Here is a 25,654-nt window from a genome sequence, read left to right as displayed (position 1 = left end):
AAGCACTTAAACCTTTGAAACCTGAGAAATTGGTTTGATTTTTTTCAAAACATGGGAAATAAATGACAGTGAGTAAGAAACTGGTAAAAGCTACAAGAAAAACTGAAAATCTGAACTGAAATTAATTATTAAAAATAGAGTAAGACAGAAAATAGATAAGAATAAGCAGTTATGGAACATAATTAAATGAATGAATAAATGAATGTCCAGAAAACTGTAGTTATGATTATTATGATAATATATTCAAGCTTATCTTATGTATATATTTTGCCATTTTTAGCCCTTTTTTCAGGTCATTTCCTTGTTTATTGTTGTTTTTTTTTTACTTATCTTTTCTTGCTAATTTTCTGTTTTTTTCTTGTGTCTTTTTACTAATTTTGGGTCATTTCTAGTTAAGCTGCTCACTGTCTTCTACCCATGTTTTTAAAAGAAATCAAGCCAATTTGCTCAAGTTTCAAAGGGTTAATGTGGATGTAGCTTCAGTTTCCTGTAACCAAATGACCATTTTGGAGCTCATACTGCACAATTAATTGAAATAAGATCATGATCTCCATTTGGGTCGTGTTTACATTACCAGGAAAATTGACTGCATCAAAACAAACACTCCTAGTTTCTTCCAGAGGTGCATCAATAAATAACAAGTATGCATTATGACTAGGGTTGCATAGGGCCTGGAAAATTCCGGTTAATTATCGAAAAATTTCCGAGGGAAGTTCTGGAATTTGGGGAATTTTTGCAAAATTTCAAAGAGTGCCTTTCAGGGTTGGAAATTATCACCGGCCACCAGCCAAATGCTGGTACAATGTACAAGTGTATGCTAAATTTGGTTCACTCACCATTCAAAATAAAAAAAAGTTATTCTATTGAGTGTCAGGTAGATTTTGGAATCAAGCAGCCACAGTGGCAGGTGGACAACAAAGTTCATTTCCATTTCCATTTTGGGTTAATACACATAAAAAAGCAACCACAAAGCAAAGTAAACCCATTTGATTGGATTGTAACCATGCACTGCATTCAGCAGCACATGTACAGATCATTTGCCAGTTTCCCATTACAAAGGAATTCATGAACTGGAATGAAAAAAAAAAAAGATGTTCATGCCTAAGAATCTTGAGAGAAAATCCTGATTTTAATTCTTGATGGAAAAAAATGTGATTCTTATTTTGACCACAATTCTGCTTCAGAGGACAGGCCTGATCAACATCATGTACCCGCAGTGGAGAAAGTTGTTACCTGTGGTCTGCTCGTTCTTCTGTCACACTCTCTGGCCATTCCCTCTTTAGATACTGATTTGCCAACTTCTGGAGGGCCTGGAAGAGAAGAGGTAAAAAAACAGGGATGACCTTTCACCTTTGACACCAACACACATTTCCTGCATCTCATCTTCACACAGGACATGCTCTGAAAACTGCGTTCCCCCTGACCTTGTCCTATAAACCACCAGGCAGCCAGAGGACGTAGACATCAGGAGACACTTTCCCTCCAAACATAAAAGGAGTAAAGCCAGTGAAAAATAACTTTTCTTAGATACACGACACTAACTTTAAAATCCATGCTCATTAAAAAGCACTTTTAGATGATCGTGTGATTCAACGCCACATGGACTCGTTCACCTGTTAACCAGAGTCTAGAGGTTGGCCCAGATGCTGGGTTTTATGCTCAATTTTTGGGAAGAAAAATGTAATATATTCAGACCACATTCACCCCTGGAGATATATTAGGTTGCTCCAACTCAGGCCAAAAGTGAGGTTAACCTTTGAAGAGCTGAAATAGCAGGACAAAGTAAACAAAACAAAAAAAAAGAGTGAGGAGGATATCTCTGGTGTTTCTGAGTGCATGTTTGGTATGTCAGAGAAATGCAACCAGAATAAACTGATGGAAAGAGCATGAATATTTTTAGCCTTGTGCAGATGATCTAAGAGGGATTTAACAAGTATGCTGCTGGCTAGAAATACTCATAAAAGCCGCCGCTAATTGGCTTAACTAACCCAATTTGTTTTGTTCAGGGATTTTGTTTGGGTTCAGCCTGTCACAATAAAAACTGGTTGGAACAAAGAAATCATCGCCATAATTATTTGGTTTACACCACAATGAATAAAACAATAAACGGGGGTGACAGACTGGCAGTTGGAGTTTGAAAGATGTGGATTTTCATCTAGCTATCATGCTGCATCATGGGGGTTGTAGGATGCAGCATTTCTGGAGATACATTTGTGCTGGGGACCAAATATCTGGATAGTTCAGCTTCTGCTGCATAGATTTGTCTCTTCAAGGTTGCCCAACTTTACTGCATTTTTTAATTGCTACAGTCAAAGTTCTGCATTTGAGTTACTGGAACACTGCAGCAGGGGGTACAGCAGAAATGTGACTGCATGTAAACAGGCTTTACAATAACCAGGTTACTGCAGTGTAGGTAAACTCTGGTTTCCTGTCTTAACCAGGCTGTGGGACATCTGTTTTTTTGATTTTTACTTGTCATCACGCACACACATTAACTACATTCCTTAAGTTCATTCATTTTGCAAGTACTGTATACCACAAATTTATATCATTTTATGTTATTTTAATCCCTATTCTTTTACTTATGCACTATTTTATATCTTGTACTGTCAATTTACTTGTATAATTCAAAAGCCCTATTGGAGGGAGCCTGAGAGCCAGATTTTCCATGCCAACGGCTGCTTCTCTGTAATTGTTGCCCACATGACAATAAAGAACTTGAAACTTGACCTGATTGCTCACAGTAACCTGTTTGTTGCATGTAAACAGAGTCAGTGTATAAATGTAGTAATCTCCTGCTTTGTGTTACCGTGCCTCTGCTGCAGCTCAGCAAGGAAACACTTTCTGATTGAGGACAAAGACGGAATTTCATACCAAGACAGTGAAAAGTTCGAAAGACATTTAACTTGTCTTCAGCAGAAGCACATTTTTGTACAGAATGAGGGCTGTAGATTTTGTCCCCCATCACTTACACTGAAATTGCTGACAGGAATATAAATTGTATAGCACTAAGCTCTCTATGGTCCCACTAAAAGTTTCTATCAAGGAGAGCAGAGCAACTGAGAAATTAAAGTGTATCAGTGCAAACAGGCTTTGAAGGACTCTGAATGAAAGACAGCCAAAGAAAGGTTATAAAACATCTCCTAACAACAAATGCTTTGTTTAGCAAAAATAGTATCATTTGGATTTCCATGAGCCCACAAATGGATATAAGACACCTCAGATAATGCTGCACAGGAATTTTGAGACATTTTTGTGGACGTTTTATAAACTTTTTTGCTGTCTTTCGTTTGGCCTGAGTCAAAATCTGTCTGCTCTCCTAAATGGCATTCAACAGAAAACTTTTTCTGGGACCACAGTCCTCACCAAGGGAGGTGAGGGTTATATATTGTTTTTTGGGTGGACTATTCCTTTCAATAGGGGTACTGTTTACTGATAGACTTGAATAATGTGAAACTGTTGTTTAATGGCACAAATAATCTACTCAACATCAGGAAGACTTTTAGTAGGAAGCGGTGAGAGGTGGAGTGATAGTAATTGCCAAAATGTTTTAAAATGGTGTGAAAAAGAAGTTCCTATGAAATGACATTCATTAAATCCCAACATGAGCTCACAATAAACAAAAGCATGGCTGTACCCGACTGAGGATTATGTCAGTCAAATCAGATTTAGTTGTTCAATACGAATATTGAACTATTTGTTCCTTTTGCTCCATAAAAAGTTTGAGAGTTTGAACAGGGTTCAGCCGGACGTTCAGAGTAACAGTGACGTTCAAGTAATATAGTAAACAAGACAAGTTAGCCCTTCGAGCTAATGCATGCTAACTATGCCAAAGATAAGAGACAAGAAATAAGATAAGGATAAGAAATGTACAACATTGTTTGCCAATACTAGATATCAAACAAAAGCCAGAGATTGTGTCATATTAAGTTCCTGTGAGCTGTGAAGTCACCACTTCTCAGCAGAAAGCAGAAGATAATGTCATCTCAGAGCCTGAACGGGTCAAGCTTCTGTTCCTCTGGGCAGACACAGACCCAGAGTGAGACGGAGACAGCTCTGTCTCACTCAAACTTACACGGGGTCTGTGTCTGCAGCTGCCTGTACCAGAGAGCAGTGTAGAGGCGAGGAGCGCTCGCTCTGCTGCTAAATCTGGGCACTGAAACGTACCCAGAAGTAAACTCACTGCTTGATTTGAGGAATCTCTGTCAAGAGGGGGCTCTCCGACTGCTGAGTCAAATCTTTGACTTTCAGAGAGGGAAGTCCTACAAAAATTCCTCCAAAATGACATTCAAAGAATCTGCAACATGAGTTCAAAATAAACTAGAACACTGCTGAAATAAATGACTCTAATTTAGTTTGTAGAACAACAGCTAAAACTACTTTGGTTATAATCAGCAAGAACTTCTAAAACTGATAGTCGATGTGCAGGTATTTGTGTTTACTGTGCAAAAGAAAAAAGAGCAGCAGTGATACAGCTAAGAAGTCAAGACAGGTAAAGAAAACTAACTTACATCCACAGAATATCAAAAAGAAAAATGAATCAGATCATGAACAAGTTGTTGTTCATGTTTTGCACTCACAAGGAATATACAGCTCTGATGTGCAGCACCAGTATGCAAAATCGATGCACAAGCTAATGTGCTAGCACGTAAGTTTCACATGTGTACAGATGATGTTAAAACAGACCTTTTTAAAGTACTCCACTACACACAGCCCACTTGGGGTGCAGTTACAGTTAGCAAAAATGAAAACGCTTCAGGTGGCATTTAATGATGCATTCAGAGTCTTGCTTAAGCTCCCGAGATGGACAAGTGAAAGCCATACGTTTGTGACGAGTAATGTTCCCAACCTTCGTGCTGTGCTGAGGAATTTTATGTACAGACGTGTCAATTATCTGATTAAAAAAAAATAATTATAATGGCATTAACTGAGTCACACATGGTACTCCAGTGACATCTGTGTGTTCCTTTCTTCATATTTATTTTATCCTTATACTGATATGAACCTATGTGTCTGCAAGAAAGTAGAGTTGAATAAAACTATTCAATAATTTTAAAGAATCTTTTAGGACTTTAATTGGCTCTTTAGATAACTGACCACAGGTCAGCGTGTTAAGTGTCAGGACAAATTAAGTATGTTTGTTGTTCCAGATACAAGCTGGCTTTCCTCTTCATACTAAAAAGAAACACCACTTTTTAAATGTTTTTTGTGGCGTTTGCTCACTCAAGTGATTTGTGCTTTAGTCCCCAAAGAGTGCCCATCAAGGAAATGAGCCCATCTATCCTTCCTCTGTCCACTGTGAAAAGACCAGCCCTGTCATGCAGTCCTGAGGCAGGCTAGGCCGCAGCTCTGAACTCGTTGGTCTTGGTGATCTCGGTGCCAAAGCTTCAAAGCCGCTACAAACCCGGCCATTGTGGGATTCAGATAGAGACTGAGCTAGCCTAGTGGATACGCCTGAATAGTGTGATGGGAACAAGTGAAGGGGAGGAGGAGGGGATGCGAGGACGAGGCAGAGGAAGAGCCACACAGAGGAGGACATTTTATCACAAATGTGTGATTTGAATAGCAATCGGCTAATGGCTAAAGCAGCTTGCAGGTGGAGGAGACCCTAAAGAGAGGAGATTTGAAAAAAATAAATAAATAGAGGGGAGAGGGAGGTGTAACCAAAGGGGGCGAAGTGTTCCAGAGACACTCTGACCCACTTTGATTCAACTATTGGCAGCGGGTGTCTAATTGATCACATAACTAACAGGCAGCACAACCCAGACACAGAGAACACCTTTCAAACTGAGGCACACAATGAGGACACTTTCTTCATTTAAGGGCTGGAAGAAACAATTATTTTCCAGTTTTTACAATTTATTAATTAATACTTTTGGCAATTAAATGTAAGGAAATCCAATAAATTGCCCATAAAAATGCTTCACAGTCCAAGTTGACATTTTCAGATTGCTTGCTTTGTCCAATCAACAGTCTCAACGCCAAACATATTCAATGTACACTAATGTACACAGAAAATAAAGACATTCAGGAAGGTGGCACCAGCAAACATTTTGACATGTATTCAATAAATCAATTATTCATCTATCTGGTGCTAAATTTTCTCAGCTCATATTACCAGCGCCTAATAACTACTGTCACAAGATTAAGTCCATATCCTATTCCTCTACAACATTTTTTTCCTGCATTTTAGGTTTTCAATTAACGATTACTTTCATCATCCATTAATCTGTCTGAATTTGTCTTAATAAATCTCTGAATCATTTGGTCCATAAAATGTAAAATAAATCAGTGAAAAGTTTTCCAAAGCACAGATCTACAGAGAATATTCAGTTTTAACATAAGAAAAACTGGAAATTTTCACACCTGAGAAGTTGAAAGCAGTGATTCTGTTTGGCATTTTAGCTTTAAAAACAAAACATTATTTTCTGTTGATTGACCTTTGACCTGCATTACCACAGTCTAGGGCATAGTTGCTTGAAGTGCAACCTTCGAAAACATTTTGTCCAACCCCCTAAAATCAGGGCTGTACAGTATGACACATGTTGCAAGAGCAATGCAAAAATCAGTCTGTGCGATGAAAGAAATTACCGCTATACGCCCATGCTGAACAGCTTCACGCTACCGCTTGTTTGTTTGAGGCGAGGGTTTGTTTGTGTATGAGGTGAATCGATAGCACATCCCTTTTCTACATGGTAGTTTTAGTCTATAGTGCAACGGTGTGATGGCACCTTGATGCACCTTGAGCCAACAGATGTGTTTATAAAAATGTAGTAGTGCTGTGTAGTAATAGTGCTGTGACATTACAGACATTTTATACCTTCACTGTTAAGAGAATCCAGTCTGCAGCATAGTTCATACACTTCACTGATAAACCAGAGAACTGTAGAGTAACACTGGACTTCATGATCAATCAAAGTCTCTCTCTCCTCACAAATACTTGTGTAGGCGTACTACACATGTAGCCTGTATTTCAGTAAGAAAGCAGAAACACTACAGTTTTAACACTATGTTTAAACGTTTTTTATAAATCAATGGTTTCAGAGTGTCTGGTTTTAGGACCCTCAGTACCTCTACTTCCTGTGTCCATGCTATGTGCTTAAAAAAAAAAATCACAATAAATAGTTATTTAAGATTATTATTATTATTTTTCTCAGCACAATATTCATTTGAAAGGTCATGGAAAATAACCTTTTACTTTTATGAAAAATTTCAACCTCTTGAGCAACGCGAGCATACAACCCTGTGCATGCAATATATGTTAATCAACAAAGGTATGTTTCATTACTTTCACTTTCAATAGCTTACATCTAATACACTACTCAGTCGGCCCTTGTGTCAAACTGTGCCCCAAACAAGCCTCTGTCAGTTAAGAAATGACAACTTGTAGAAAGCTACTGGTTATAAATGCAACCAGTGGCAGCTCTCGAGTGTCGCGGGAATTATGTTCTGTCATCAATGCTGTTATCTTAGGTTAGCGAACACTCTGCAGTTTAACGTGAAGGTGAGATGAAAAAGACATCTTGTTTAATGCTGTCTCCCTAATTATTAATTAATTAATTGTCACTCAGTCATCAAAACTTTGAAAAGCCCTGAAGGGGTTTCAAATCTGCTGAAGTCAGTCTGATGAAACTTTGGTGAAATACCTTGAAATTCATCAGATGCATCCAGCTTTGATAATGACTAAGCGTGGGAAGACAGAAATGTGTTGCGTTGCTCAGTTCTGACTAAATCTGACTTTCAAAACAATGGTATAACTTGGGCATGCATATCCAATAAAACACACATGCACAGGGTTACAAAAGCTTGCCTGCAGGCTGAACTTGACCCTCCACTGGATACAAACACGCCACAGTTTGACTGTTCTTTTTTACACTCTCACTGCATTCATGCAACATTTATATACCTGTAAATAAAATAATCCCATTTTAGTTTAATAAGCTTTTGTGTAATGCACTTTTTCCTGCCCATTAAATGTGCCAACACAGCAGAGACTTGATAACTACACTGACATTTCAGCTGCCAGACACATGCTCACAATCCCAATCAGGAATAAGTCCAGGAGGAAGTGTACCACAGCGAAATGAGCCAGAAGACTTTGTGTTGCTCTGGTTCAACCAATCAAGGATCAATGAAATAAAAGTTGTTGGGTTTTTTTACAGTAACTCTGAGGTTTTCTTCTTCTCTCTCCTTGTTTGGAGACAATGTGAATCTTTTATATAGGGTGACATGATAACATGGACCCAGCCGAGCAATATAAATAATGTACAAACAGATGTTAGAGATTTTCAAAAAGAGTGAGAAACACATTGTCTTCCCTTTTATCTTGTTTTGAATGGAGAACAAGCGCTTTGCAATCTACGTGTGTACATCTGAGAGTGTGTTTGACTGGCTGTAATCAATTTAAGGTGTAGGTTTAACCCCATGAGCCCATCTTAGATTGAAAACAGCATATAAAGAAGAGACCTCTGCAGATAATTCGGCTGCTTGTAAAAACCTCCTGAACAAAGAACACTGAAAGAAGTCTAACCAGGAGAAGTTTCAGCTGGTTGCAATCTGCAATCCTCACTGCAAGATGTCACTTAATCCTACACACTGCTTCTTAAAGTACAGTACTTCAGTAAATGTACTTAGTTACATTCCACCGCTGGCTCTATGAGACCTGGTTCAGTTTGTTTGGCTCAGGCCTTTCACAACAAGCGCTGCTTTTCTGAGCCACCTTTATGAACCTCCCCTCTGGACCACATGCACATGGGCAAACAGACATGTAAGGTGGCTGGTTGGATAACTACAGACATGCCCCCTCTCTTCACAGTGGTGGTGGACATTCCTCACCGCACTGCAAAACCTGAACAGAGCCAAAAAGGCAAGAAGGGGTTTTTCAGACGGTCAATTGACGTCTCCAGGAAGCTGCGGGCAAAAACAACACAGCGAGGAGGAAACGAGCCAGCGGATCACTACTGGATGTTGTTTCTCTCTTTCTGTTGTGGTGTTTTTTCTGTGGCTGGTTACCACTCATGAGCTATCTGGCCGCACGGGAACAAAGAGTTTCCTTAGGACCACATCCTCAACCCCGACTTGTCACATGGTGTCTTTAAAGGACAGTATCATAAAAACTAACTGTATTTTAAGCAACACAAATGACAAGGCAGGGTAGCTATGATGTTAACAAGCATCAGTAGCATCGTGAGAGGCAACAAAGAGTTAAGATTTACTTACCTGGGCGTAGTCCCTCTCTACAGCTGCCCTCTTTTGGCTAAAAGTCCTGAAGAGAAGAAAAGAGGGACTGTGAATAACACCATCTTAAGAGGGGCAATATATCAAACAAAAACAAAAAAATTATAGAGGTATAATCTTGTTGCATGTAAAGCAAAGGTCACATTATTCCAGTGAGGTAAGAAGCTAGTTTCTCCATTCATTACACTGATGATTTCACACCAGTCGTCCTTGGTTGAGTTGGGTTTCTCCTGCAGCCAAAAGTATTTTAAAGAGACAATCACCTTGTGCCATTAAGTAATCTGGGATTATGCCCAGATTTCAGGTGACAAAAGAGCAACTTCTGCTGCCTCCAGTGTTGGTATTGTCATCGGGACCCCTTGCATTTGGAGAATTGTTACACCCCTAATCACGACATTTCTGATCAAGATAACTACACTGGTATGGCCGAACTGTTGTCTGTGATAGTGGCTATCTTGTGTTTCGAAAAGCCAAAAAAGAAAGATAAACCGATTGACCAATCCTTCGTTTTTACAGTTCCACCTCGTAGCACCAATAAGAGTCCTCCTTTGCTTCACCATGTTTACGAAACAAGTTGTGAAGTTTGTTGGACTCAGTAAGAAAAGTTATGAGGCGTCCCAGATGCGGCGTTACCTGCTGCCCACATTTCTGTTTCCGATGCCCCACATGTTGAGCTATGATCAGGCTAATACTGTGCTGAACCAGACACTAGGGTGCTTTGCCACCTGTAGTTCAGTTCATTTGGAACAGACTAGAGCTCAACAATGCAGGAACATAATCTAATTTATTAGACTAATATTGTGACTGCGATTCAGTATGCATTTTTTTAAAGTTCAGACAGACTGGAAATGAAGGTAAAGAGAGGCAGTACAACATGCAACAAAGATCCCAACGCTGGAATCGGCATTTAGTGCAATTACTTAGCTACCACGCTGCTCCAACGCCCTTTTTAAAGGACTTAATGTGCCGAAGTACACAGAAAAGCTGCTAGCTTTTGATCAATCATGGAAAAAAATTCTGCACTACCAAACAGTAGTTAACCTTTTAAATTCATGCAAAGAATCTAATCTCTACTATCAAGAAGTCCTGTGGTTGGTCCATTTGCTTTCAGACCACAAACAAACAGAGCCAAAATCCTTCATTTCAAGCTGTCTCAGACTGGATTGGTTGTTTGATCCACAGAGGATGATTAACAGCTTATACACAAGCCCGAATGAACCGAAATAACCCAACTAAACAAGTTGGGTGTGAAAGCAGCACATTTTATGTTCATGTGTTACAGTGCTTACTGAGTTCCCATCATTGATACAATCATATTTGTTTACAGTTTGTTCTTCTTTATGTCAAGCCAGCCCCCAAAACCAAACTTCCACTTCTCCATCTGTCAGCATAGAAAGTCCAGCTGTCTGTCTATGCTGATTGTTTGTATTTTCCCTGCCGTTTCCCCTGTCTCCTCCTCGGCTGCCTCGCTCTTCCTGTGGTGAATAACGTGGATAATTCTAATGATACAGTCTGACAGCAGTCCTCTCTGAACTGAGCGTCTCAAGTCAGTGCTCGCACGCTGTTGTTTAATGCATTCAGGGGGTTATTTTGTGGAGCAATTTTGTAGTCTTTAGTCAGATTTACTGAGGCTTCTGCAGCTGAGGCACTTGCTTTTATTGCCTTTGATATGATGGGTTTCCCGCTGCATGCTCATAAAACGTTGATGCAAGAGCACTTTTTGATTCTTACAGACCAACAAAAAGTGTCCTGCTAATGTTTGAAATAGTCCAACATGGCTGGTTTCACAAATACATATACAAATCCTAAAATGTGCTGAGAAATGTGAGGTATGTCAGTAAATATTGTTTTTGCACTGGTGTTTCAGGCTTGATTTACAATAACAGTAACAAAGCTGACAATGATTTAAGCTAAATTTAAACAAAAGTCTCAGAAAAGAAGAGAGGTCAGCGCCCTGGGAAAGACTTGTCTGCCTCAAAATCATCATTAAGTCATTAAACATGTCGAGACTTGACTGCAATACTCCACCCCGACTCTAAACAATCTGGCTGACTTCCTGGGAGCTTCCCTCTCTTCCTTTAGCCTGCTCCCTTCCTCTTTCTCTGCATTTCCAAGGCTGACCCCCACACTCATTTCCTGACATTTTCCCTAAACAGAGCCTTTGCTGACAAGCAGATGCCATTTCCAGTTTGCTGAATCATTTCTCGTCCGAGATCAGGGAGTGACCCCTGCGAGTTCTGTACCAGTTGAGTTTCACATTGTTTCTGGCAGACGAATGTTACTGAGCCTCCCACAGCGAACGATTCAGGCCAGTCAGAACATCTGGCAGCTCTCTATGACCTTAAGTTCCAGCTGTTTGGAGGTTCAGAGCTCTGCCACCGACCACAGACAGGAAGTGGGGAGCCAGTAGGCTGTCAACTCGACCCAACACTAAGGCTGAAAACACAACCACAACTCTTGGCTTTTCAACCTTTAAAATGCCTACGCATCTGAACGCAGTGCTAAAGCTGCCTGTGTGTCTCTGTTTGTTTACTCAGCCTGATCCAAAAATCTTAAACACTAATGTACTTTAATCTTTGGATTTAAGTCGCTGTTGTTCAAATGGTGGAAAACCAAACTGTCAAACAATCACAGGACACAAGAACCAGACGAAGATTAAATATTTACTTCTATAAAATGTATAAAATCAAAGGGCAAGAGACAGATAGCGTAGAATTTATCAATCCTGCATCTGTGTAAGAACACAAACTGTATCATGCTGTCAGAGGAAACACCAACTGCCTGGCTTTTAACTGGATGTATGGATAAGCAGGTCTAACCCTTTAATTAACTGTTATAGGATGTTTTAACGTACAGGCTGGAAATTATATTTGGAAAAAGTATTATATAGGAGAATTACATTTACATGTACACAAAAGCAGACCGTTTTTTTGAATGGAGACAGTGGCTCCGACAGAGAGCTGGATTACGGGTTGTTTGCAGCCTTGATGTTGCTAGACTAGCAAGTTTTTTAAAAGTCTGTTTTTTAGCGTGTCCTTAAGTGTTACTCAGCGCTTTAAGTGTTTAGTTAGATAACTTAAACCTACGGGAGCTTCTGATGGCTCGTGTAAAATGTTCTGCTATCACTGCCACTGTCTCATGCGGCTACATCAATTCATGTTCTGCTTTAACAGTAGTAGTGGAAGCACTGTTATTGCATGTTTCGAGGATGAGGACTCTCGGTGAACCTCCAGGAAACTTTCCCAACACGATGAGTGTCAGTAGAAAGTGTTCTGTTTCTTCAAAAGCGTTGGCAACTTAGGACACATCCACAGTAGTACTTTTGTATTTACAAGCATTTTAGCACCGTTTCTGAAGTAAACTCCGTCCATACTAACACCCCTAGAATGCCCATCACATGACCGTTCACACACACTAGGCATGTGCGTGCCAGTGTAAACAGGAAGCAGATTGTGTACTCTGCAGTTGTGGCTCAATTACAGAAAATACTATGGAAATGACGTAAAATAAGAACAGAGATTTTTGATTAAACTGGCGACGAGGTGTAACTGTTACTGGAAGTAACACATGAGTATATGGCAGACAAGGCAGCGGAAAACGGTAGCAGGAACACTATCTATTGCGAGAGGAAGCCATGGTGATGAGAAAGGCGTAACGTTAACCACATAAGAAGAATGAAATCACAAAGGGTATGGAGACCTTGCTGGAATGTTTTGAAATTACACATCTTGACTAATAAGACCGGACTGGGAATCAAGCGAGAATTTATGTGTCACTGTTTCTAAAAGTCTCAGTTTTTGCCTGTCCAGATTACGGACTGTAAAAATAATGGACAAAGCTAGTGTGCCATCACCCACTGGTCTGTGGACTCCTGTTTTGAAGCATTACGGCTATTGCCATCTTGGTTTTTTTGCAGCCAGAAGTGACCGTTTTTGGGCGAGGGGAGATATTAGCAACAGAGACCAAAACTGGCCACTACGAAAATTGGTTTCAATGCCCGGCGCACTCCCTGGAGGCCTGTTACTACCACCAAAGAAAAATAAGCTCACTACATATGCGCAGAATGTCTTCTTCTCTGGTATTCGACACATCACTGATATAGACTTTATCGCCACCTACTGGCCTGACATGTCTGAGCATTTGGAAGTTTTTTTGCGTTCTTGTGTGGAAAACAAAAGTCATGTGCACAGAATTTTTTGTCTGGGTCATTCCGTAATCAAGTGAATATAAAAAGGTACTCCGCAGTCCACCGCGTCCACAGTTTGACCTCTGACTGCTCACCTCAGGTCTTCCAGGAGGTCACACTCTGTCTGGTGTTTGATGTGTAATCTGCTCATCTGCTCTGCGTGAGTGTGTTTCAGCTCCTGGGTGACCCGGACCTGCAGGGGGGAAGAAAAGATTAGTTTTTTAAAAATAATCTCAAGAGTTATGACAACTTCTTTTTTTCAGCTGTTAAAGACAAAGAGTGTTGATCCAGCTGAGCTCACAATTAGTGTTTGTGAAAATGAGCTGCTCTAATTATTGAGGTGAGAGTCAGTCTCTCTGGGTTTCTAATTGGCTGTGAGATAAATTATAAAGTGCAGTGACCAGGTCTCATTACGGATAACTGAGAGTGATGTCAACAGGTTTTTTCCCCTCCTTATTTCAATTATGAGCCAGATTAAAATTCAATAATCACAAGTAAAATGGAGATATAAAAATTAATCACCAAGCAATGTGAGGCTTTAATTAACTTCTTTGCCACATATGATTGTAAACTTAATGAATGGCCATATGATAACAAGCAATTTAAAGGTCACTTTGTACTGGAATTTCCTAAAAACAAAGCAATAGATTAAGTAATGTGCAAATTAATTGATAATCACTGCTATAATGGCTAATCGAGCTTAAAGGATGAGGCTGGTGTTATTTTATATATTTCTAGTAACACAAATGTGCTACTCAGTGTCTCGAAACCTTCCGACTTCCCTCCTCTGTCTGAGGGACACAACCACAAGTCCATTTGTTCCTACTGAAGACAGAAATCTTTAAGAATGGGTCATGAACATATAGTTTAATTTAAACAGCTGGAAACTGTTTTTTTTTTTAATCAAACAAACAGGAATAAACAGTACATTTGAAGGGCACTACTTTAAGTGGCAGATTAATCCACATTTAATGCGTTCGTGAGCATTTGGGAAAGCAGGATGGTGTATATGGGATTAAGTCAAAATAAACTACAGCGCGTGTTCGTGGTAATAAAGAAACATGTCACCCAGCGCAACAGTGTGGTCAATGAGTATTAGTCAGAGGTGTGTTTATTCCTTTGGGAATTAAACAATTAGTTGGTCAATAATAAAATATCTGGTAAGTTTCATACTAAAAATGGCAAATGTTCACTAGTCATGCTTCTGAAATGTGAGACGCTGCTTCTGTTTTGTCTGTTATATGATAATAAATTTACATTTTTTTAGGTTTTAGACCATTGGTTGGATAAAACAATAAATTTGATGACATCAGATCAATGCTTTCTGGTGTTTTAAAAGCCAAACTACTAATCAGTCGAGAAAACATAATCAAAATTAATCAATAATGACAACAATCGACAGTTGCAGCAGCAGTTCTTTGATACCAGTATCAGAAATACCTGTCTAAAATGCTGGATTGGGTACCAGCGTGTGTGCAAGTCTGTGCACCGATCCCATACCGTGGAATTTATTAATACTTATTAATACATTTAAAGTAGTTTCAAACCTGTATAAAACATTAGCTTTCCTAGAAATTAATTCTTTGTTCCAAAAACAGCAGCCTACAACGCAACTTGCACTGTGCAGCCACAGGCAGCTACTGTTTTAAAGCGGCAAAAATATAATTGATTTCCGGCAAAAAGTGGAAGGTTAGCCGTTAGCAAAGTGTCTGAAATTTGGCATTATTTTACACTGGATGAAAGAAAGTTCTATATTCATTCTGTGTATGTGTCAGAGTTAGTATTGTACAGTTGTTACCTATTTATTCTTTTTTTTTTTTTTTTAAGCTGTGGTATTGAATTGGTACTCTGCATCAGCCAATAAGTGAGTTGAGGTGTCAGAATCGGTATCAGGAAGAAAAAACTGATACTAGAAGATCTTGCTTTAAGTGTCTTGAAGTACACATTGTAGTGAGTACAAATAACACAAGGATCTAAAGCTTCACTGGTGTGAGTTTTAAGTCTGCTTCACAAAAAATCCAAATGATTCCCTGGTGCTGCAGAGCCAATAACACAAGATAGAACCAGACAGCTGACTGGTATTACTGGCCAACCAGTGAGTTGACTTACAGTATTACTTTCCCCAGAGATCCACTGACACCTGAAGTTGAGCTATTCCCTGTGCACTTCATGGAAGATTTGAAGTAATTAGTCGATTGAAAGAAAAATACCCGGCAATGAATTAAAAACATTATTCCTCTAGTGAAAGTGAAAAATATTCCATAGTTTCGACTCCTCTATTGAGAGTATTTGGTGCATTTTTCTGGGAATATATTTGGGTTTTGGACAAAACAAGCAATTTACGATGTCATCTTTCATCATTAATTAATCAGACTAATAGATACTGAAAATGATGATTAGTTGCAGCCCTAAAATATAGCACTGGTGCTACAAGCAGGATATAAAACAAGCTCCTACCTGAATGCTTTTCTTTTAAACACATAATTTAACAGCCTAATGACACCTGGCCGACTTCACACATTTTTCCAAGTTCAGTTTATTTGGTGATTTTTATTCTTTTACTTCTACAGTGACTGTACAGCATGAAGTAGGTAATGAAAGTAAGCTCCACTCAATATCAAGGTGAGAGTGAGTCTCTATGGGCCTCTGATTGGCCATAAGATAAATTAGGAAGTACAGTGATCACATTTCTGATAACTGGGAGTGTTGTCAACAGGAAAACAGTTTTCTCTTCCTCATTTCAATTATAAATCAGATTTAAGTTCAATGATTGCAACTTTGCCATTGCATTTTAAGCCGAGGTACATACTAAAATCATCTATCAATATATGAGATAAGTTGGACTTCATAATATACTCAAGAAAGTTTTTTTATATAACTTTTTCCCATGACTGTCAGAACAAACTGATTTTACTTCACTGCAAATGGTAGGCAATCCAAATGTCCAAATATACAACATTATGATGCATAAAAATCTTAAATTCATCACCATATCCTTGTTATTAAACAATAAAATAAGCTAAACCTGCATTTATTTGAGTCCATCTAACATCACTGCAATTACAAAACGTACTGGAGTAGGACTGGTCAATGTTCTGTGCTGCTGGGCCATGTTATTGAAATATGATCCCACATGAACATTTTTTCGCACAGAGCCAGACTTTTGCTCAGATTTGCGTCTTTACGTCTATGTCTGTCTTAAACGCTTCAACACTAGTTTACTCACAAGCTAGGTAAGCTATTTTTACGTTCAGCTATAAACACATGACGACAATAGTTGTTTTTGTACTTTTCCACCAGACTTTTCTAGTACGAGAAAAAAAGTGCACCAAACTACTTAGAGAAAACTGTCAATTTACAGTTACACAGCCCTAAACGCAACTTAAATGACAGAGCATTACTTAAGTTGTGACGTTTAAAATAGATGTGGATCTACTCTTAAAATCGGCTTAGACAGAAAACCCAAACTGCATTTCATTTGGATACAATCCTAACTTTTTTGCCATGATCTGGCTCCACTGTGTGAACCAAACTTGATATTTACTTGAACTTAAGAGTTGCTTGGCGAATCACTTGAGCGCCGATGTAACACAACACCTCGTAACGCTATTTCTTAAAATATGTGAGCCTGTTTTTAACGTCCACATGGAAAACTGGTTATTTTGATCCTTTTTTTAAAGGATTTTGGCAGGACCGTTTCTCTCCAATCCAGAGGGAGCGGGTACGTTAACGGGGCTATTCTCCTTAAAAATTGCGGCACATGGGACTTTCTAAAACAACTTTTTCTTAGTTCGCCGCTATATAAAGAAGCACGAGAAGCTAATGAAACTTGCAAGACGACAAACTAGAGAATATTTTCAGGATAAAAAAAGGCAAGTTTCTCGTTTACGCCAGCCCACCAGCAACAAAGCGTACATTTCCAACCATTAAATATGCACCACTTCGTCGAGAACGTTTCCAGACAAGTAACGTTAGCTTCAACGGCTAAGTTACAACGGGAAAACTCACCTTTCTCGGTGGGGGTTGCATCCTTATTTCTTGACATAAAAACTACACAAAAGACGAAAGTTTGTCTGGGAAAAGTTTGTGCAAATGTTTCGAACAAATAATAACGGAAAAGGGTTATTTCAGCCTGGGTCAAGCGGCCATGGCGAGTCCAGTAAGTAGTGAGTTGAGTCCCGTTGAAAACACTGTGGCCCCAGGGAACAGAAAACATATAAGCGTCAAGCTAGCCGCAGTTAAGCTAGCCACTTCCTGTTACGTTTTCAAAATAAAATACTACTTCCGTTCACAGTCTTCAAAATAAAAGAAGACCAGGACAAGCCACAAACAGGAAAACTGTGTTGCAGTGATGTGATGTATTACACGAAGTACAAGTACTGTATTTAAGTACAATTTTGAGGTAGTTGTACGTTACATGAGTATTTCCTTTTCATGCCACTGTCTACTTTTACTCTACTACATCAGTCCATGGGCCAGACCACATTTCAGTATCACTCAAGGTGGCTAAACTTAGTAATAATTTATGAAAATGTCCATGTCTGTAGATGACATTTTGGTATGATAGACATTCCTGAGTGGCAGCTGTGTCACAGTAACCAGCTCATGAAGTGAACCACCCCCTAAAGTAATTGCAATTGTAGTTGCATTTTAGACGCTGGTGCATATCCTGGTTTAGGCTCATGGTCAGAACATTTTTCAATGTTTTATAATATTGTGTTTGGTGTCATTTTAAAGGGGACCTTCTTGGCTTTCATTCAAGCCCAATTGTGAATCTTTCTGACAAATATTTAGGTAACTGTAGCCCTTTAAACAGTCAATGATACACATTTTTATCATAATTTTCACCTAAATCATATCTTTTCTTTAAGCCCTGTGGCATCTAGAAACATCAAAGACACACAATTTAGAAATTGGAATACTCACAGGACTCTAAGGATTCAGGAAATGCATATTATACCCATACTATTTCATTGTGAGACGTTATTGTAAGCCATCATGTCTTTGTCATAATGTCTAAGTTTGGACCGTTTGTTGGACAAAACAAACATTGTGGGGTGAGTAACGTGAGTGTGGATCACTGTGACGCCATTTCTAGTTGTTTTCAATCAATCGTTCAATCAATTAATGGAAAAAGTAATCAGCAGATTAATCCATAATAAAAAATAATCATTAGTTAATAATTCAACCAACTACAACAGTCAAGTCAAGCCTGATTTATTTATAGATATTGACCAAAGTGCTTCACAAAAACCACATGAATTATCAAATAAATATATAAGTCATAAATAGGAGAATATCAGTAAAAGTAGTAAGAGCATACCATATTTTACAAAAATGAGAAGCATAAAATGAAACACAGAAAATACACGTGTCAAGCAGTGTGGTCAGGTATGTCATCCTAAGGGGTATTAGTCCCGTGTATGTGTAATTAAGTACATGTATTATGGTATGTGTAGTGGTATGTCTATTGTAGTAGATGTATTGTGTGATATGCTGTGATGTTTGTATTGTGTTATATGTACTGTAGTGTGTGCATTGTGATTTATGTATTTTATTGTGCCTTCCATGTTTATAGTGTAGTGTGGTTGTATGATGTTTTCAACTGTATATTTTTAATAACATATTAGGTCTACACGTAAAAGCCCAACTAGGGACAAGTGTTGAAAATTAGCAATAGCTATAAACTATCTGTGCAACACATCAGTCCCATACTCTGTGTTGGAACTATGTTAAATTGCATCGCCCCATCAAATAAATGAACACACCAAATGTATTCCTCAGTTTCTTTTAAATGTCCAAAATGCAATAAAGAAGACTGTAATAATTTCTCACAAATACAAAATATATGAAACAGTTATTATAGCTTAGTAATGAATTATTGTCTCAGATTTAATTGGTTGTACTTGGTATGACGGCAGCTAAGAAATGTATTCTACAACAATCAAAGTCTGATTCACTTCCTACACATCAGTAATGGCAGAACGAGCTCTAATCGAACTCTGCATATTGTGAAGGGGGAAATGTTCCCACAAAAATTGTAAATTAGCAGAGAAGTAAAAAGACGATAAAAGCATGGCATGAGCCTGAACTAAGTATAAACTGGCAGATGGGGTTTATACTGAATGAAATTATGAAAGGGGGGGAAAAAAAAAAAAAATGCTCATGCTAAATTTACAGACTAGAATATGTGACTTTCTTTTAATTGAGTGAGCGTCTTCTCACATAAACCATCTTTGACAGTGAGCCCTCTAGTGGACATGTCCTCTACATACTTATATCAATGGTAAAATGACATTTAATATGCCATTGTTTCTAAAACTGGGCCCAGTCAGTGACCCTGACCCGTGGAACCCACTGGTTGTTACTGGTTGTGAACGTTAAATTGTTGTTACTGTACTTAGCGATACTGTAACTTGAAACACTCTCTGGCACAAGAATTTCCTGCAGGATAAATAAAGTTCTATTGAATTAAATTGAAAGTAGTATTTTTATTCACATTCATGTGATTCTCCATCTTAATTTTTTTGGTTCATACACCTGCAACTCACAACAGCATGGATTCACAAACTTCTATTTGCTAAAGATCTGAATCAAACAACAGTTAACTGCATTACGGATTTCATCTGTAGGTGTTGAGAGTAAAACATTTGACCAGTAGTTTGACTCACAATCCCATTTTGTCTCACGCTCTGGTTCATCAACCATAATCAACAAGTACAGTTACAGTTATTTTATTTCCATGACGTTTTCTCTTCACCACAAATAGTTGAACATTTACTACAGAGAGTTGAGTGTTTATATAGAAATCTTTGCTGCCTCCTGAACTGTATTATAATGACATTGTAATAAGATCAATACATTTTAAACTCTAAATTCAGTGTAGCTAAGTTCACTATCAATGCTAATATTTGCTTTAACTCAAGCTCCACTTTCATAAACTAATGTGTCTCAAACTGCTTCAATTCAAACCACAAAAGGAGGTAATTTCCCTCTTTTGCCTTTTTAAAACAATATGTGAAACCTGTGTAAAGTTCCGGCTCACAAGTCTGCCCACATTTCATTGTATGTGTTCCTCTAATTATGCCCAGCTTCCTGCCAGCCTGCCTGTGATTGTGTTGGCATCCTGGTCTGGTTTATTCTCAAAGACAGATCAGAAATTAACAAGGGCCCAGTACAGCTAAAGCAGCATGCAAAACATCTGAATATAAACTTGTACAACTTCCTCTTGTTGATTCCGCAGCTATGTTTTACTGTCTCACTACTGTTTAAAAGTGGATGCATTTCTGCCAGATGATCACACATTTGAATGTAACTCCACAGATTAGAAAGGCAAATCATGACAGAGGGGGGGGGGCAGTGTGTGCTGCAGGTGCTGTTTGGAATATTATAATGACCAGTGGAGGACATCATCTAAACAAATTGTAAACACGACTGGGAGTGTAGGGACAAAAAATGAATTCTTGTAAAACATTTTTGCATGTGACTAAGTTTAATATATCGATAATATTACCCACCAAACACTGTGCGAACACTTGACAAACTAAAGAGCAGCTAAAGCAAGATGTAGGAATGTGTTCATACTTGTTTGACTTTTTGCAACAGCATTTCCCCCTCTCTTTTTCTTTGCAGTAAATTATATGGAAAAGGACAGAATGAACTCCAGCTGGCTTGTCCGTCCTCTGATTGGCTCCGTGCGGTCACATGACGAGCCACTGCCTCCAGACATGAACCAGCATCAAGTCTGCAGGAACATGACTACAGTTCCCCGAGCAGCTTTCAAAATAAATGCTTGCACCAGATTACATTTTTGAAAAAAATAAAATGAAGGTTATTTCTTAGAACATTTTCATATTATAAACACTCAACCAGTCTCCCATCCCACCGTATATCTCCACGGCTAGAAAGATGATACAAAGACTATAGGAAATAAGCTGCAGTATGTAGTAAGTAAGTTATGTACGTATACTGACAATGGGTTTAATCAGTTGAGGTCAGTTCTTGGACATTCTCTCTCCAACAACTGACCTCTGTTATTTCTTCATCCAAGTCATCACCATGTCTCTTAGACCCCATCCCAACTAGGCTACTTAAGGAAGTCTTACCTTTAGTTAACACTCATATATTAGACATGATCAATATATCTTTATTAACAGGCTATGTACCACAGTCTTTTAAGGTAGCTGTAATTAAACCTCTTTTAAGAGCGCCCACCCTGGATCCAGAGGTGTTAGCCAACTATAGACCAATATCTAATCTTCTCTCTGTCTCTCTTTACGTATCATCTTGTCATACGGATCACTGCAAATTTATTATGTTGATCTGTTCTGAACGTCATCTATTGCACATCTGTCAGTCCTGGAATAGGGATCCCTCCTCAGTTGCTCTTCCTGAGGTTTCTACCATTTTATTTCCCCGTTAAAGGGTTGTTTGGGGGAGTTTTTCCTCATACGCTGCGAAGGACAGAGGGAAGTCGTATGCAGTAAAGCCCTCTGAGGCAAATTGTGATGTGTGATACTGGGCTTTATAAATAAAATTGATTGACATTGTCTGTTGTTGACATGGTCCAGGAACAGGCGCCATATTTTCAAGAAGAAGTCATAGCAAATTGTGCTGTATTTGTCATTTGAGGCTCAACTTGTTCCTGTCACCAGCTATCAGCACATACAAGTTGCAACATACAGTATGTATATTGAGCTGTAAAATAACTTGAACATGCAAAATACAATAGAGGAAAGAAATGCTGGCGATGCTGTGCAAGTCTAGTTTTTTTTCCTGTCAATATTCTAATAGAAAAATACAACATAGACTTTGCCAGGGATAGAAAATTAAATTCCCAGACTTGTTTGCCAGTATTGTCCCTGGTATTACAGGCCACTGACTGTAATCAAGATAAGATGATGAGACAGGCATGCAATGTCTGATGTCGAGATACAGTAACCTACAGGAGAAAATAAGAACTAAGAAGAAATCATTTTTGTCAGAACGGTTGTTTGAAGATAGCTTTGATTATTCTGCAATGAAAGAGTTTTTTGCCTGATGTCACCTGCAGGCCTCCAAAAGTGAAATATGCTATGAAACATTTCCTTTTCTTACAGAAAAGTAAAGCTCTTTATACATACTTACTTTTACCAAATCTAATCATCTATTTTTTAAATATCTCTTGATCGTTGTGAATGATTAAAATTGGGCTAATTATGAATATCGCATCTAGCAGCACCCAAAAAGATTTCTATGCAACCAGCAATAAAATAAACAGGCTGCATATGCAACAACCTTAATCAAGCATTGGTATATCTCGTATCGAGAGATACAATGCCATTTCAAATAAATGAAGAAAAGTCTGTCATAAGATTTTTTTTATTACTGAAAAGGATTTACTAAAAAAAGATGTGCCCTATTTGATGCAATATTTCTAATAAACGTAAGGTACAGTGATTCCAGTATGTTTTAGTGCCATTTTAAGAGTTCCACACTGTATTTGAAATACTCAGGAATTGTCTTTGTTGTTTAAATAAACTAAGTGAAAAAATAAATAAATACACAAAAATATTACACTTAATTTAGTTGATCGATAGAAAATAATCTGCAACCACCTTTGATCAGTTATTCAGTCTTTTTTTTTTCACGCAGAAATCAGAATCACTAGTTCAAACTTCTTCAGCATGAGAGTTTGCTGCTTTTCCTGTTGTACATAATTTTAACCATAATATTTATTTTTAGATTTGGACAACTGGTAGGACAAATTGATCTACTGATCAATAAAAATCAGCCAACACAGTGATGTAACTGGACTGAAATAATTGTTAGTTACCCCTAAAAATTAAAGAGCCAATTCATACTTGCCCCAGTTTGTGCTTCGTTGTGTTAATAAATAAATAAAGAGCACATACTGGCACAAACTGGGTGTGAACCTGTTCCTAGAAGTGATGGTATTGGGGAGCCATATTCAGAGGTGTGCAGTTTTTTCACCTACTACAGTCACATTTAGACCAAATTTCACTCTATTTGCAATACTGAGATTTTTCATCCTCTACAAACGTGCAAACAATACCTTATTGTCATTATGGAGCCTTATCCTGGTGAAATACGCTCTAAATGTGAACATTCAATAAATGTCTTGCAACAGTCTGTGAAAAACCATTCACTTTTCAAACCGGTTCTGAACGTGTTTTTACTAGTGACCGTAGTCGTTTTTTCAATGGAAAATGCTTGCCAGAATTAAATGAATTTGGTTTTGTGACGTGTTGATGTTGAAACCGATATTAGCTGGTTGAAAAGAGGGTTAAAAGTGGTCTTAGACGTTCAGACCGAACACCAACCACTTTTCAACCAGACACCAACACTGAAATCCCGGTTGGTGCTCACTGAGTTAACTCAATAAAATAAAAGACTTGCAACTCGACTTGGACTTTAAAACCAATGATTCATAGCTTCACTTGAACTTGAGCCTTTACACTTCAAGGTTCAAGGTTCAAGGTTCCTTTCTTGTCATTGTACATTGACTTGAAAATACTCTGTTAGGTAAAAAATGTCAGGTCTCCATTTATTTCCCTTCATTTCCTGAGTCAGCTAACACTGAACGCTATTGATTCCCAGCAAGTCGACAATTAATTACTTTTTGAACCAATCCGTCGGCACCAAATCAAGTTGCAGCCAAGAATCATGAAGACCTAACATTACTAGTGAGCAGCAGTTGGAAAAACATTGTACCAATAATAATTTTGTTTGCGTACAAAAACTGTAGGTGGTCAACAAAAAACAAATTGTGTTAAGCAACCCGCACAGGTCAAAAATTTTACACAAATTTGTACAAATGTTAAAAAGCATTCATGATTTTGAACATTTAAAATATGACATGTGTTATTAAAATGACATTACATTTGGTGTAGAGCTCATTATTTGGGTGAAGAAACTCAAAGTTTAGGACTTGGGATTTGACTTGCAAAACAATGACTTGGTCCCATCTCTGGCCAGCTCTAACTGTGTGCTTTTATTTTGAAGGACAACACCTACTCTTTCCGGTGTTACTCTGCCTCGTTTTGTTTAATTTGACTTTTAGTTGACCTCGCTGTCAGATTACATATTTGACTGCACACATTTCATGAGAAGACATGCAAGTTTGTTCACATTTCTATTTTGGTGTGCACGTTGTATCCTTCAGTCCAGTTAGCCGACTAGCTAACAAACTAACTAGCTAGTTAGCTCGCAGCGATGTCAACGTGGCGCAGGCTGCATGTGAAGGTGCGGACGGCTCATGGATTATTAATTAGCTCCAGACCGGTGACCCAGCGGTACACATGGCTGTATGGACATTTATCGTTATGTCAAAGCCTGAGTACGGGCACACCTCTCCGGAATGACTTCTTCAAAGGTGAGGAACAGCAGAGGAAGTGACCGAGAAGTCAACAAGCTAACTTAGCCAAACCCACATTGAAAAAAATCCTCAAATTACATAATAATTTGTTAAATCACAATTATATGCAATTTGTAGATCACATTATAAACTATGTTGAAGTGTGAGATGTCTCTCTACAATTCGGCTTGCTTATAATCTTCCAAAAATCACCTATTTTTGTTAGAATGTACCTTTTAACAGTTGCTCCCACTGCTCCTTACACTACCATGACAGCACATTTAAAGCTACTACTCTTAGTATGTTTCAAGATGGTACTTAATATATATGCCGGATTGTAGAGGGGCGGTTACAGTTTCAGAAAATGTATTAAGTTTTAAGGTGCAAGTTAACATCTGCAGAATGATGATGAAGTAGAATAAAATTTGTGTTTTCGTGGGTCAGACCTGGAGGCCCAGCTGGCAGCTATGAGGAAGAAGGCGTCAGACGCGCTGCCCGGCAGCAGCTGGTCTCCCCTGCAGATCAACCCGGACCTTCCGCCGGAGAGGGCCGACATAGTGATCGTAGGAGGCGGTGTGATGGGCTGGTCCGTCGCCTACTGGCTCAAGCAGAAGGAGAGGGTGCGAGGAGGGGTCAAAGTGGTTGTGGTGGAGAGGGACCCAACGGTGAGACCCCAGTGTTGGAAATTCTGTTTGTGTAAATTTTTTCATGCATGTTGCTGAATCAAAGCCTTCACCAGGGACCAAACGGGTCTAATGGGTGAAAAAACACTTTATGTACACTGAACAAAAATATAAACGCAACACTTTTGTTTTTGCTCCCATTTTTCATGAGCTGAACTCAAAGATCTAAAACATTTTCTATACACACAAAAG

The 25,654-nt window shown here is 38.6% G+C and overlaps 2 protein-coding genes across 2 annotated transcripts in view; one reads left to right on the top strand and one right to left on the bottom strand.

Moving 5' to 3' along the window:
* Positions 1-17,612, bottom strand: part of LOC126387779 (F-BAR and double SH3 domains protein 2-like) — a 46,432-nt gene extending 28,820 nt beyond the window's left edge. The window contains exons 1-4 of the mRNA XM_050040438.1: positions 17,432-17,612; positions 13,519-13,616; positions 9,220-9,265; positions 1,234-1,310 (exon numbers count right to left, since the gene is read on the bottom strand). Coding sequence (XP_049896395.1) covers positions 1,234-1,310; positions 9,220-9,265; positions 13,519-13,616; positions 17,432-17,452 — 242 coding nt within the window. The 5' untranslated portion in view covers positions 17,453-17,612. The remainder of the gene's footprint in view (positions 1-1,233; positions 1,311-9,219; positions 9,266-13,518; positions 13,617-17,431) is intronic.
* A 6,841-nt stretch (positions 17,613-24,453) lies between these two features.
* Positions 24,454-25,654, top strand: part of foxred1 (FAD-dependent oxidoreductase domain containing 1) — a 14,116-nt gene continuing 12,915 nt past the window's right edge. Inside the window, exons 1-2 of the mRNA XM_050040864.1 lie at positions 24,454-24,797; positions 25,224-25,444. Of these exons, the coding sequence (XP_049896821.1) occupies positions 24,638-24,797; positions 25,224-25,444 (381 nt within the window). The 5' untranslated portion in view covers positions 24,454-24,637. The remainder of the gene's footprint in view (positions 24,798-25,223; positions 25,445-25,654) is intronic.

The sequence above is a fragment of the Epinephelus moara genome, chromosome 3 (genome assembly GCF_006386435.1).
Source record: "Epinephelus moara isolate mb chromosome 3, YSFRI_EMoa_1.0, whole genome shotgun sequence".
NCBI classification, from domain to species: domain Eukaryota; kingdom Metazoa; phylum Chordata; class Actinopteri; order Perciformes; family Serranidae; genus Epinephelus; species Epinephelus moara.
The sequence above is the reverse complement of the archived record's forward strand: the minus strand, read 5'-3'. Positions and strand labels throughout refer to the sequence as shown.